The 15,443-nt window shown below is 41.9% G+C and overlaps 1 protein-coding gene across 1 annotated transcript in view; it reads left to right on the forward strand.

Moving 5' to 3' along the window:
• GLIS3 (GLIS family zinc finger 3) overlaps positions 1–10,554 on the forward strand; it is a 650,925-nt gene extending 640,371 nt beyond the window's left edge. Inside the window, exons 9-10 of the mRNA XM_007939384.2 lie at positions 9,402–9,584; positions 10,418–10,554. Of these exons, the coding sequence (XP_007937575.1) occupies positions 9,402–9,584; positions 10,418–10,554 (320 nt within the window). The remainder of the gene's footprint in view (positions 1–9,401; positions 9,585–10,417) is intronic.
• The last annotated feature ends 4,889 nt before the right edge of the window (positions 10,555–15,443 follow it).

Below are 15,443 nucleotides of genomic sequence, written 5' to 3' on the forward strand. Positions count from 1 at the left end.
ATGGTAAGGAGTTCTGGGTAACAGAGTGCCTAAGGCACTTGACTGCTAGCCAAAAGGCTGGCAGTTCAAACCTATCAGCCCCTCCTCAGAAGGAAGGTTGGGCAATCTACTTCTGTAGTGATACCACCTCGGAAACCCAAGGAGGTGTCACTATGAGTGGGGTCCAACTCCACGGCACATAACAACAACAACAACAATTTAATGGTAAATAGTAATTGCTTCTGTTTACTGAGAGCCTACTATGCCAAGGAGTCCCTGGGGAGCACAAACAGTTAAGTGCTCAACTAGTAGCTAGAAGGTTGGTGGTTTGAACCACCCTGAGTGAAGCACTTTAGAAGACAGACCTGGAGTAGTTCTACTCTGTAACACATAGAGTTGTCCTGAGTCAGAATAGACTTCACAGCAACCAACAGCAGTAGCAATGTATGCCAGGGTATATACTTGGAGCTTTTATGAACTCTGATATATTTAATCTTTCTGACAGTCCTACGAAATAAATATTATTTTAAAAGAAAATGAGGCTCAAGAATGAAAGCAATTTATCTAAGGACACACATGGTCAGTGGACCATGCAGGATTCAAAACCAGATCCAACTGTTCATGAAGCAGGTAGAAATAAAAGCCAAACCCATTGGCATCAAATCAATTCCAACTCATAGCAACCCTATAGGGCAGAGTACAACTGCCCCCTAGAGTGTATGAAAGTTTATGGAAGCAGACTATCTCATCTTTCTCTCACAGAGTGGCTAGTGGGTTCAAACCACCAACCTTTTGGTTAGCAGCCAAATACATTAACCACTGAACCACCAGCGTTCCTTAAAGTAGTGGTTAAATCACAGAATTGGTCATAAGAAAATGCTGACCAGATCTCAGTTGATATTGAGTGGTATTAGAATTTTTTGGAGGTTAGATGATCTCATCAATTTTACTAATTAATTCAGTGCTTTTTCCCCTGATGAGAATGTTTGTACTTTCTGAAACATTGACCTCATCTACGTGACTTTGCTTGTAGTCTGTCAACGAGGCTGAGCCTGCTGCAGGAAAAGGTCAGCCTCAGTTCTAAGCATATCCAGCCAGTGCATTTCCAGGTTCGCAGAGTTGGGTGGTGGTTGCCCAACCTCATCATAAAGGAGAGCGTGAATCTTGCTTTGCAAAACCGTCTGGTACATAAACAAACCCATTAAGTATACAGCATATGACATATCACCTTGACAAGATGCAGCCTGGTGGCACAGGTTTCCCTCCATGCATATGAACAGTTGGGTCTAGTCTTCTGTGTTGACTTTTGACTCTGCCCTCAAATGACATGAAAAATGGGGACCCAGCTGTGCTAGGGGCCACTCCTGTGGGCATGGTGAGTTGGGCCCACAGTCTGCAGAAAGAGGGAGGTGACATGTGTCCTTCTGTTTCTCCTGCTTCCAGAAGGAAAAGTGTGTGCTCCTGGAGAGCTGAAACACCCTGGAAATTTAGCCAAAAACAGCGTTCTCTGGCCCTCTTGAGGGTTGGAGATTGGGTGACCAGTGTCTGCTTGTTGGTGTGCTTATACTTCGGCTCCTTCTACAAGATTAAAGTGGTAACTTTGTAAAGAAAAGCCAACTGTAATAAAGTCCTAAAGGAGCTCTGATGATGCAATGGTTAAGCTCTCCTCTGCTAACTAAAAGGTCATTGGTCCACTCCCACCAGCTGCTCCACAGGAGAAAGTCATGGCAGTCTGCTTCTACAAAGATTACAACCTTTGGAACTCTGTGGGATAGTTCTACTCTCTCACATGGGGTCACTATGAGTTGCAATCATCTGGACAGCACACAACATCAACAACAAAGTCTCAACTATATCACCTCTGAGGTCACCTTGTAGCTAAATAACAAACTGGCTCAAAAAATGAAGAATATCACCTGTAGGTACTGTGCTCCTTTAAAAAGTTACTTGTGTGAGACAAACACTCAACAGTTACTTTAAAACAAAGATGAGAGTGGAAAGGGACAGGGAAACTAAATTAATGGAAACAGAACAACCAGAAGAGAAATAATGAGAATATTCAGGCATTGGGAAGAATGTAACCAATGCCACTGAATAACTTGTGAATACATTGTTGAATAGGAACCTAAACTGCTGTGTAGGTCTTCACCAAAACACAATAAAATATTATTTTTTAAAAAAGACTCAACTATACTTCCTATCTTGAAGACCAGGAGTCTAAGAATCTTTATCTGGCTTCTATTGAAGCTCTTGCTGGGTCATTTGGTTTTCTTTCTGGAATTTAATCAGACACACTCATGAAACAAAGTCTAATGATTCATATTGTCCTGGATCTGCTCTTTCCAGTATGAAAGCCACTGGCTGTGTTTAAATTTGAATTCATGTCAAGTGCTCAGTAATCACATGTGGCTGCTGTATTGGATGGCTTAGGCCTAGAACATCCCCATTACCAGAGAAGGTTCTATGGTGGACAGTACTGCCATAGAGAATACCTTTCTTTATTGTACTCAGTCATGTAATTCCCTTCCTTCTCTGCCTTTCCACTTTGGGAAGGATATCCACACCCGCGTTGCTAGGCTGCTGTGTTATCCTGAGCACCAAGAGTGACCCCATGAGCTCTTCATCTGAATGATCATCACGATCACATCAGTGACCCCAGGTGACAAAGTCAAGAGAAATCTTTAAGAATAAATTACCATGCTATGTGATGAAGCTCCCATGTAAAATTAGTGGGGGAACCAGGATGCAAAACAATTTATATATTATTCTAGTGTTGTGTATATGTATATGGCCATTTCTGAATTGTGGAAATAATGCAGTGTTTTTCATTTCTTCGTGTATGTTGTTGTTGTTATGTGCCATCGAGTCGGCCCCGACTCACAGCGACCCCTCCTTGGGTTTCCAAGGCAGTATCACTACGGAAGTAGATTGCCCAACCTTCCTTCCGAGGAGTGGCTGGTGGGTTTGAACCACCAGCCTTCTGGTTAGGAGTCAAGTGCCTTAGGCACTATGCTACCAGAGCTCCTTTCTTTGTGTATACTAACCTACATTTTCTAATTGGTACAATGAATACCAAATATTTTTTATAATCAGAAGTACAAGTTTGTTTTTAGAAGAAAAGTACTGTTCCCAAAATTGAGAAGCAGAGGAATGATTCCTCTTCACCTTCAGGAGGTAGTTGAGATGGTCATTGTTTTCAGGTGCCATCAAGTGGGCTCTGACTCGTGTTGACCTTACGTATAACAGATTGAAACATTGCCAGGTCCTGCATCAATCACGATTGTTGGTATGTTTGGGCTCGTCTTCTACTACTATATCAGACAATATTCTACTGTGATTCATTGGGTTTCATTGGCTAATTTTTGGATGTAGATCACCAGGTCTTTCTTCCTGTTTCCAGCCTGTAAGCTCCACTGAAACCTGGCCACCATGGAGGACCCTGCTGGTATTTGAAATGCCGGTGGCATAGCTTCCAGCATCACAGCAACATGCAAGCCACCACAGTACAACAAAGTAACAGATGAGCAGTGGACAATTTAGGTAGAATCAATTTATCCATAAATTCCTCTTCATTATTGGAGGTAAAATAACTTCTCAAATGGTAGGGAGGGAAGATTTCATAACAAAGTGCAACAAATAATATTTATTGCCAACACACAGTTATGGATGTGTTCTTATGTTGTTATAAATATCTGCATTTCACTCCAACTGTATTGTCAGTCACTAAGGGGAATGCTCCTTGGGTCTCCTCAGCAGCACCCTGAGAGCACGCAGTAACTCTTATGGACTGACTCACTGGCCTATTGGCTGACCTCGCCTTCACTTTTATGTTTTATGTCCGTGAAATGTGTTAACATCTTGCCTCATTTTGCTTTGGGTCCGAGAGGTAGTGTTCTTTCCAAATTTGCAACATGAAATCCAACAGCTGGAATACAGGAGCCATTCATCACAGAATGAGTTAGGCTTTCTCTGGGTTTGTGTTTGTGGCACGACCCTGATGGAATTCTTCAAAATTGGGTTAGTTTTTTAAAGTTCTTTGGTTTGACTGACCGTACTTCTCCATACCAATGGAGCATCTCCAAGGGCATCTCCAAGGGAGGAGGGCTTTAATGAGGAGGATTTTCTTTTCACAAGTTGGCTGTGAGAGGGATAAAACTTGCTCGCAGGACTGTGCTGCTTCTGACTGTTCTTCACGGCAGCCAAGACACTCACAGGCAGGAATTAAAGTCCATGTTGCCCTCCTCTGTCTGTTTGAGATACACAGGGGAGCTGGTGGACAGAGCCTAGCATGTTGGGTTTAATACTAAACTTTATCTGGTGCATGTCACCACCTCTCAAACATTTGACACTTACACATCACCACAGTCAAGTGTCAGTTTTACTCACACATTTCTCCTCACTCTTAGAAGCATGAGAGAAGGTAGGAAAGAGAGAGTGAACTAGTTTTTACTAAAGGCCAGTGGAAGTCTCTATCATTGTACCTGGCGTACTGCATGATTAATGCCCCTGTTTGGGGAGTGATGGAAGTTCAGCAGGAAATACCTTCTATTTGTGGAAAAGTAATGTTACACTGAGGAGTGCTATCAGGCACCTTATGAGTGATGAATTTGAGCAGAGCCAGCGTAGGGGAGTTCTAGCCTTTCTTTTGCTCAGTGAGGATGCACCACATGTAATAGATCAACCGTGGTAGTTCATGTTAGTGTTTTCTCCCTGACGGGTATGCCAGGTTTTCATGTGCTTGGCCATCAAGCACCCAAGTCAAGGTTAGTCCAAGGAATGCCCCAAACCATATAGCTCCACATCCCAGGCTTCTTAAACCACTCAAACCTGTTGTCCTTAAGCCCCTACTGGAATGTGTGCCAATTAACACAGGATCTCAGAACCATACAGCTCAGGATCCCCAGAGGGTCAAGAATGTTCCAGAGAATTCCATCTGGGACCTGGCATTGCACCCCATGCCTGCTTCTGTATGTATTCTTGCATTCAGTTATTGTTAGAAAGATTTACTGGTTGTATTTTGAAACCTTTATTTCCCTTATTAAACCCTCTTTTTCAGAACTACATTGTCATTGTAAAATATTTTTACTTTCATTTTATGTATTTAGCAAATGCATACATATTGTACATAGTATATTATTAAAATATATTGTGTATTATAGATATATTAATTATTTTGTAATTAATTATATAAAATCATTTAATCTTCATAATAACACAGTGATGTATAGGTGCTCTCACTAGCCCCATTTTACAAATGAGAAAACTGAGACACTAATACGCTAAGTAATGTATCAAGATCATATAGCTGGTAAGTAGCTACACTAGGATTTGAACCCAGTCAGTCTGGTTCCAGAGTGCTTGCTCTTTACCACTATTAAAATTAAAAAAAAAATGTAAAGCAAAAAAATAGTTAAAGACAACTATAGAGATATCACCTCACACTCTTTATGCTATACATAACCTTCCACATAACTGAGCCTAGTCACCATATTGAATTTTGTAATGCTTTTATTAAAACTTGACCTTGTAATCACCTTTCCATGTTGTTGAAAACTCCTTGTTTGAGTTGAACCCACACCTGTGGCTTCCAGCCAAACAAAAGACAGGATATGAGTTGAACATGTACCTGAGATAGATACACTCCTTGGAGAGAACAATCATGGGAGAAAGAAGGGCTGTGTATGCACAGGGAGACAGTTCAGGGGGCAGGAGTGCATGGAAGGATGGACACAGGGAAGAGGTAACTATTGGGAGGAAGTGGGAGGGGAGCTGTTGCATTGGGGTAAATCGTAGTCGATGTCATGAGACAATGTGTGTGTGAACTGCTGCTGTATGGAAAGTGAATTTGCTCTGTAAACTTTCACCCAAATCACAATTTAAAAAAATTAAAAATTAAAAAAACTCCTTGTTTGTAAATATTGTTTCAGTGACTACATGCTGTTTCTATCATGCACATGTGCCACTGTTTACTTAGCCATTCTTTCATGGCTGGCCATTGTGGCTCTCCATTGTTCTACTCTGATGACTAGTTCTGTGACAACTGTTTTTGGGCAGAATTTTTTCTCTTCTTCAGAACCTGCTTTTAGGATACATTCTCAGAAGTAAAATCCCTGAGTATAAGAGCATGAGTACTTTTGAGGTTCTGGAGCAGTTAAGCATGTTCTTTGATGATGTTTATAGCCACCGTAGACTAGACCTCCCAGCCAAGAGGTGTCTGAGCAGCTACACAGTCTGCTTTGAGAAAACTGATGAGAAGGCTTTGGGGCTGGATGTGCTATGTAGCCTATTTTACTTAAAGAGAACTGAGAAGATCCAAATAGCACCTCTCCTATCCCTTGATGGAGACCCTAAATGGTACAAACAGTTAATGCACTTGGCTGCTAGCCAAAAGGTTGCAGGTTCGAGTTCACCCAGAGACATATCAAGAAAAAAGCCACTGAAAACCTTCTGGAGTAGTTAGTTCTACTCTGAAACATGTGGGATCACCAGGAGTCAGAGCTGACTTGAGGGCACTGTTTTTTCCCCCCACATGTTGATAGGCCTGTCAGGTTTCTTTAATGAGGGATAAAACCTTCCATGTTTCCGAAGAGTTGGTACTAGAAGAGGAAGGCACACAAGACTAGGTCTAGAGTCTGTGAACTAATTTACCATGTTCCCATCATCTAATGGCCCTGGAACTTGGGCCCTTCCTCTACAATACCTCTTTTTCCATCAAAGCCAGAATTGTAATAATGATAGCTGACATATGCAAAGCATTTTAAAGTGTTATATATGGCCTTCCTTATCCAGTCCCTCACTCATTTTTTCCCAGTCACCCTGGGAGGTAGACAAGAACATTTATACATTTACAGTTGAGGAAACAGACAAAGTGACAGGCAGACTTCAAGAGCAGCAGAGCCCATTTCTCTCTCTATCCTTGCAGTACAGGATTCAGATTTCAGTATGTATTTTTAAAAGCATCTACTCCAAGAAAGTAATCTTTTGACTTAAATTTATCTTGAGGAGAGAAGGGAGAAGGGAAAGAAATACAGTGTGTCAGGGAACATGTGGAGGATCATAGAAAAAAGCCACGTAGGACAAAAAAAAAAAAAAAAAAAAAACTTCATTGAATGAGAAAAAAATTGAAAGTGAGTGTAGAAAAACACTTTGCAAAATGTTGAGAATTATTTTCAAATATTAGGTAATTTTGTTCTCCATATTCCTGTATTATATTATTTATTCTTTTCCAGTTTTCTCATTTACTGCATAGTTCAACAAAAATTAGATAAATTGGAGTATATCCAACTATAGAATATTGTGTACCTATTCCAAATAATGAGGAAGACAGAATGTGTGTGTGTGTGAGTGTGTCCATTTGTTGGAAGGGCAGATGGTAGATAGATCTATGTTGCTTCCCCCATCTCCAGGTAAAAGCTCAGGTGGCACAGTGGTTAAAGCACTGCTGTCAAGTTGATTGTGACTCATAGCGACCCCTCCTTGGGTATCCAAGGTGGTATCTCTATGGAAGTAGATTATGCAACCTTCCTTCTGAGGAGTGGCTGATGGGTTTGAACTGCCAGCCTTCTGGTTAGTAGTCACATGCCTTAGGCACTAGAATCCAATATTGCAACTCAAGATTGATTTTTTTCTTGAGTTCTTTCAGCTTGAGAAAAGCTAATGTGTTCTTCCCTTTTGGTTTCCTGACTCCAGGCCTTTACACATTTCATTATAATAGTTTGCTTTGTCTTCTTGAGCTGCCTTTTGAAATCTGTTGAGTTCTTTTACTTTATCATTTTTTCATTTGTTTTAGCTACTCTATGTTCAAAAGCAAATTTCAGAATCTCTTCTGACATCCATTTTGGTCTCTTTTCTTTCATTCTTGACTTTTTAATGACCTTTTGCTTTTTTCATGTATGATGTCCTTGATGTCATCCCACAGTTCATTGGTCTTCAGTCATTAATGTTCAATGCATCACATCTATTCTTGAGATGGTTTCTAAGTTCAGGTAGGATATACTTAAGGTTGTGCTTTGGCTTTCATGGGCTTATTTTCATTTTCTTCATCTTCATCTTCAGTGTGCTTATGAGAAATTGATGGTCTGTTCCACAGTCAGCCCCTGACCTTGTTCTGATTGATGATATTGAACTTCTCCATGGTCTCTTTGCAAAGATATAATCAGTTTGATTCCTATGTATTCCATCCAATGAAGTACACATGCACAGTCGCCATTTATGTTGTTTGTTGTTGTTGTTGTTGTTATGTGCCGTCGAGTTGGCCCCCGACTCATAGCGACCCCTCCTTGGGTTTCCGAGGCAGTATTACTACGGAAGTAGGATTGCCTAACCTTCCTTCCGAGGAGTGGCTGGTGGGTTTGAACCTCCAGCCTTCTGGTTAGCAGTCAAGTGCTTTAGCCACTATGCTACCAGAGCTCCCATTATGTTATGTTGTTTAGAGAAGTTATTTCCAATGAATAGGTTGTTGGTCTTGCAAAATTCTATCATGCAGTTTCTAGCATCATTTTTATTACCAAGGCCATGTTTTCCAACTACTGGTCCTTCTTCATTCTAATCACCAGTAATTATCAATGCATCTTGACTGCATGTTTTATTAATTTAACACTATAGAAGTTGGTAAAAGTCTTTAATCTCTTTACCTTAGTCATCAGTGGTTATTGCATAAATTTGAATAATGGTCATATTAACTGGTCTTCCTTGTAGGAATGTGGATATTATTCTATCACTGACAGCACTGTGCTTTTGGATAGATCCTGAAATGTTCTTTTTGATGATGAATGTGACACCATTCCTCTTCAATTTGTCATTTCTGTCATAGTAGACCATATGATTGCCCTTTCCAAAATGGCCAGTACCAGTCTATTCCAGCTCACTAATGATTATGATATTGATTTTTATGTGTTCCATTTCATCTTTGATGATTTCCAATTTTCCTAGATTCATACTTTGTACATTTCACATTCTGATTATTAATGGATGTTTAGAGCTGTTTCTTCTAATTTTGAGTCATATTACATGAACAAATGAAGGTCCTGAAAGCTTTACTCCATCTACATCATTAAGGTTGACTCTACCTTGAGGAGGCAGCTCTTCCCCAGTTGTATCTTGAGTCTTGAGTATCTGCCAACATGAGGGGCTCATTGCCCAGGACTATATCAGACAGTGGTCTGCTGCTATTCAAAAGGTTTTCACCAGCCAGTTTTTTTTTTTTTTTTTTTTAGAAGTAAATCACCAGATCCTTCCTCTTAGTCTGTCTTGGTCTGGAAGCTCTGCTGAAACCTGTCCACTGTGGGACCCTGCTGGTATTTGAAATACCAGTGGCATAGCTTTTAGCTTCACAACAACACAGAAGCCACCACAGTACAACAGATTGACAGACAAGTGGTACTTTTGCTCTAAAGTAGCTCAATCCCTTGCTTGCATTTCAGGATTTTATGGGCAGCTGCAGACATTCTGCCCCCCGCATTACCCCGACTCCCAGAGAGCCGTGCCGCCCAGCAGCTCCTGCAGTGTGGTGCCCTCCTTCGAGGACTCCCTGGTCCCTACCTCTATGGGCCAGGCTGGTTTTGATGTTTTCCACAGAGCCTTCTCAACTCACTCGGGCATTACAGGTGTGTTGGCCAGACTGACAGGGGAGAGCGGTAGGTTTCCTGTGACCAGCCTGGTCTGGGGTTAATTCTCAGCACATGAATGCATAAAATCCTGTCAAATAACCCCTGAAATGTCTCTCATCTTCATTTACTTGTCCAGGCCTTCTCCAACTCCACTTCTACCACCCTAGTTTGGGCACCATTTTATCTCTCCCAAACTGTGTCAAAAGCCTTCCAGCAAGTCTGCCTAAAGGACTCCTCATCTTTACCACTTTAACATCATACTACTGTGAACATTGTCTTCCAAACATGAAAAATAAAATATGCTACTTTTCATGCTCACATTCCTTCAATAGTTTCAGCTGCATAGAGAATAAAGTCCAATCTCCTCAACATAGTGTTCAAAGTCTCCATGAGTCACACTTGATCAGGCTTTCCCGCTGTCAGCACACTTGCCTCTCAACCCCACCATTTGTCTCCTTCTCTGTCTTTATGCCCTACTTTCCTCATTCTGGAATATTCTTTCCCTATATCTCTATCTGTGGGAATCCCATCCTCTTTTACAACTCAACATGAGAGCACCTCCTTTTTGAGGCCATCCTCATCCTTCCCTAGAACACTTTACTTTCACCTATTCAGCCTATATTTTCTGCCCCATCTTATGTTAGACAGCCACCAACAAGTCAGGCTCCTCCTCCACTAACGTCCTTGAAGGCAGAGACCTGATGAAGAACGCATTGCAGCATGGTTCCTCCTTGGTCCCCATCAGCATTTGGTGAATACATTGCAACCACTGTGGGCCCAGTGGGTGTGGTACAGCGGGAATCTGATTTCTTGTCTTCTTTCTCTTCTAGTGTGTGATTTGCCTTCGGGTTCCTCAAGCCTCTTTGCAGAGTCCCTTCGCAGTGGGCCTGAAGACACCACATTCTTGCAGATCAGTGCAGTGGATCGCTGTCCTAGCCAGCTCTCTTCTGTCTATACTGAAGGCTAAAAGCTCCCCTGGCCTCTCCTGCATACCCAGAACCTTTCTGTTGCTTGTCCCCCTTTTTTTTTTTTTTTCCATACTCTTACAGACTCCATGAGGAAGGATGTCAACCAAATCAGCAGAACCTGCAAAGCTACCACTGTGCCTTTGGAAGGCAAGACTCTGGAGGGTTGGAGCTAGGCTCGGCAGGGATGTTTGCAGTCACTCCTTTTTTCTCTCTGCATTTGCTGGACCAGGTGACTGGCATGACTGTCTCTCCAAAGGGAATTTAGAGTCTTACTCTACCGGATATCTGTTACTTCCTGGCCGTCAACCCTCAAAGGACACCAGTGAAATGATGTGCATATGAAGATGTCGTTGTGGGATCAACCTCACTGGAAAGTCCAAATAGAGAAGGATGCCCCCAGTGCTCTCCCTCACTGCTGGCCCCATGCAAATTCAGGCACAAGGGACATCCATGTCCAAAACACAGTGTGGTCTCAACTCTTGGGCACCAGGGTTTCCCAGCATTGGCCTGCCGTTTGCTTGGGCTGGCTGTCCTTCTCCTCTTAGACAGCCCTGTGCTAATCCCTTGCTCCTCGCTGTTCCTCCAAGAAGGTCTGTCAAGCACTGTCCCTTGAAAGGCACTACAATTTGTTTTATATTCCCACAGCCTGTCTTAGTTCTTTCATTTTGAAGACTTGCTATTTATGTCTACTTAAAAAAAAATTGTTTAGAGGTGTGTTCTTTGAATGGGTATAATTATTATTTAACCCCCCCTACACATTTTGCCATGGCTGTAGCTCTGCCTGGCTCCACCTTGCAGTACCTGTGAGCCCTCCCAGAATGTTAGTTGTACAGTGAGCAAAGGCTTCCTGAGGGCAGTGGGCTGGGCACACTCCCCTCCCCAGACTGAGCAGAAACTCTTGTGTTGACTGTTTCACAACTCCAAGTTAAAGACCTTGTTCAAAGGAAAGCGTCACCTGCCTGTTTTGAAAACCCAATGCCTCTGCTCTGCTGGTCCACCCAGAGATGTTCCAAAAGATGCTAGAACAGGAATACACTGAATTACATGTAAGGGGAATATGTGAATGATGTCAGATGTGTGAAGGACATCAGACGTCCAGTTGTTTTCAAGCCTCTGCTCATCTCCTTCTGGATAGATATTCACCTGTCTTTGTCCTCTGTTTTCCTCCTGTCCCTCTTTACACAGTCTTCTGACTCTCTGCCTAAACATCAATTCCTGGGATTCTAGTCTAAGTCAGATAGAAGGGACAGTCATAGAAAGATGGGGAGAAGGTGGTAACCCATTTTCTGGGATTTTCACAGAGCACTTGGCCACTTGATGCCAAACTTGGATGGGAAGCCATTTACTGTGACTCCTTTATAAATCTTTATTAAAGATCCCAAGTCCTGTCAATAGGCTATAAAAATTAGCCAAACCCCTAAGACCTGGTAAATTCTGACATTCGAGTATCATTCTATTTCATTGTCTCTTGTCTCTCTTTTTAAATATGTTTTCTGGACAAAAATGAAACAATGCTATTTGTCTAACTGAGATAATTACAATCTTCAACAAGATAATTAAGCAATTTGGTGTCAGATTTGGGTTGCTCTGACAGTTTGAAATGGCAGACAGGTCCTTCTGGGAAGATTTCACTGGAGTCCATCCCAACATGCAGTAGAATCCAATGGATAAAGAACTAAGTGTGGTTATGTTTCTACAGTGCACTTGGTCAGTCTGGTTTCTCTGAGGAGAGGACTCTACTTTGAGACAAAGCTCTCGTACAGATTGTCCAAGTCTGCAAAAGAGAGGAATTACTCCCTTACAAAGCCTGCTCTGCTTTATGAAAGGATGGGCGTCAGGCTGCCTTATGGCTAAGCCCTCGAGGAATGCCCACAGGAGCCCATCTTCTGGTAGCCCTTGTGGGTCATGTTACTTGACTAAAACAAAGGACACACACCTACCGACGCTGGCTCAGCCCATAGCATCTCTCTTGTGCCCTTTTTCATACCCTGGGAAGAAAGAAACACCCTGGTATCTTGAAAGAGGCAATCTGTTCATCCTTAAATTCTGAAGCCTTTAGGACAAAGTCAAAAGAGATTTCATTTGTGTGAGGAGGAGAAAAGAAACTAAAAGGCCAGGTTGATATTGTGGTTGATGATTTTAGCCTTGCCTGGAGGCTTGACATCATTTAACATGGAGGGGTAGGAAAACAAAGCATGAATTAAACCTCAGGAACCCAAGGATGCCTTCTCTCCCTCAGACAGAGAGGAGATGACTGTGGGCCAGTCTCTGGTCTGTGAGGACCTGTCCCAAAGACCCTAATTCTTCTATGCGTCCTTGCAGTTGTGGAGAGTTGAGGAAGGGCCAGGCAGCCTCAGCAACCACAGTGCCCTCCTTCCAAAGCAGGAATTTGAAGCCCAGCCCTGAGGGTCCTCCTCTTACCAGAGGGAAAGCCCAGGAAGTAGGACTCAGTGCCCCTCACCCACTGCTAAGTTCTTCCCTAAAGCTGCACGTTTGAGATGAAGGCCTCCAAGACATGACACAATTTGGTTTCTTCTAGGCAGGCACATTTAGGTCTTTAGATTCCACTCTCCCCTGACCTTTAAAATTGTCCCTTGCTTACTTTCACATTGTAGAAGATTTATATATGCTTTTTCATCATTGCTTTTGTAGCAGGAAGAATGGAAACTTCAACAACAAAAAAAATCATTCTCTTCCATTTCTGGGCCTCTTTAGTCTTGATCTGTAACCATAATCATAAATATCTAAATGGAGATTGTCATTCCCCCTTTAAAAAAAAAAAAATGGTGCCGGGAAAACACACCCAGCCCAAAACCAATTATCCTATTACATTTCAAAATAATAAAATCGGTCTGCCTAGAGACATTTCATTTGCTGCTTTATCTTAATTCCCTAAAGGGATTGCATCAAAATGTCTGTTGTAATTTAGCCAATGAATAGCTGTTCAATATTGTTTAAATATTTACTAGCCCTTTGAGGAATCTGCCTTTACCCATGTCTCCCCCAAATCAACATAGTTGACTCTAAAATTACCAGGAGGGGTGGTATCTTTAGTGGATCACAACATAGTTTGTGTGGATGATGGAGGGATGGTTCAGTTCTGCTGTTTGCAAGTTCCCAACCCATAGGCACACTAGTTTACTAATACCAGGTTTGAACAAGGGTCCATATGAAACACCTTCCATCCCAATTCCTTTTGACCAGGTGCCTTAAACTGTTATGTTGAGTGACTGTAAATGTTCGATTTCATTATTTGGTATTTTATTTGGCTGTTTTGACCACATCATTTTATAGCAGTGTATATATATATATATATATATATATATATATATATATATATATGACACTTTTTGGAATTTCTGTAATTACTTTTTAATTTTATTTGCAACAAATGATGCAAAAAAAAGAAAATGCGCTCATGGAGAAATGGCAAGTGTAAAAAAGAAGAGATTTATTTTGTGCAGACAGCTGAGCATCCTGTGTCATTACAAACATAAAGCACTTTGGGGGTAAAAGTAGAAACCTGTTTTCCATAAATCATGCAGACCCTTGTGCATAGTTCCAGATACTCATGTAGAGAAGTGAGCCGCATGTATCATACTGGATATGGGGCCGACTTCACTCTGGGGGCACATCTGGTGCTTATTGGCATAAATCTTTTAGAGAATTAGGTACACTTTTTTTTTTCTATTAATATGTATAGTTTTGTGATTTGTCACAGTTATGTTTTGTATAATCATAAGTTATTTTGTCTTGTTTCATTGAGTCTTTTCTTTTTTTTTTTTTTTTTGATGTCAAAAGTAAAATGAAGGGGACTGTGCACAGAATAACTGGAACTAGAGGACATGCCTGCCTGACCACCTCCGTTGGCTAGTCGCTTTAAACCCAATGGCAACCCCGTTGTTTGTTTGCTTGCTTTATTATTTTGTATTGTTTGGCCATCAGCCTCCTTCACATCGGGCATGGTAATTATAATTAAAAGCAGATGGGGGAGGGGGCTGTCCAAGACCAGCTTTAAAATGCCGTATTGCTTTGGGCCAGAGCTGCAGCCTGGATTTAATTATAGATATGAGGACAACATGGCAGTGAAAATGAGTGTCTCCCTGCATCCTTTACATGTTGGGAGTGTCCATAAATAAAACATGAAGTTTTATTTCATCAGATTTAATTAAAGCTTTTATACACATTTTATTGGTTAGTCTATTAATCTGCTTCACAAACTGGATAAATGTGTGCTTGGGTTTGGGATTTATTTGTGCCTTTTCAGTGTCGTACTGCATCATGCTTCAAAAATGCCTCCAGTGCTTGGGACTCCAGGTGACGACGGGGTTTCGAGACGTGGGTGTCATAGGAGTGGTCCTCTTCTGCTGCAGAGAACAGCACAATCGTCAGCTTCCCATGGGCTGATCCACTGACCATTAGAGTCCTTTGATTTCCCAGTGGTGGTGATGACCAAAAGGGTGGTTACCATTTCCCTGATTGCCCCGTGAGTGGTGCAAAAGGTTAAAGAACTCAGCTATCTGAAAGGTTGAAGATCAGAGTCCCCCAAGGGTGCCTCAGAAGAAAGCCCTGGCAATATATTTGCAAAAAATCAGCCATAGAAAACTCTACAAAGCAGTGCTCTCCTCTGAAAAGCATGGAATCACCATGACATGGAATTGACTCGATGGCAACTGTTTTGTTTTGGGTGGTGCCCACTCTGACTCATGAGCTGGGAAGAGCTCTCTCCTCCAGCACCCATCCCTGTTGGGAGAGGGAGATGGACAGAATATTCTCACACTGGCTGGCATGGGAGTCAAGCACGTGAATCTACCCTATGGGGCAGTTCTACTCTGTCATATAGGTTCACCGTGAGTTGAATTGACTTACGACACACAGCATTCTTTTT

The sequence above is a fragment of the Orycteropus afer genome, unplaced genomic scaffold (assembly GCF_000298275.1).
Source record: "Orycteropus afer afer isolate SDZICR_OR568_19922 unplaced genomic scaffold, OryAfe1.0 scaffold00005, whole genome shotgun sequence".
NCBI lineage: Eukaryota > Metazoa > Chordata > Mammalia > Tubulidentata > Orycteropodidae > Orycteropus > Orycteropus afer.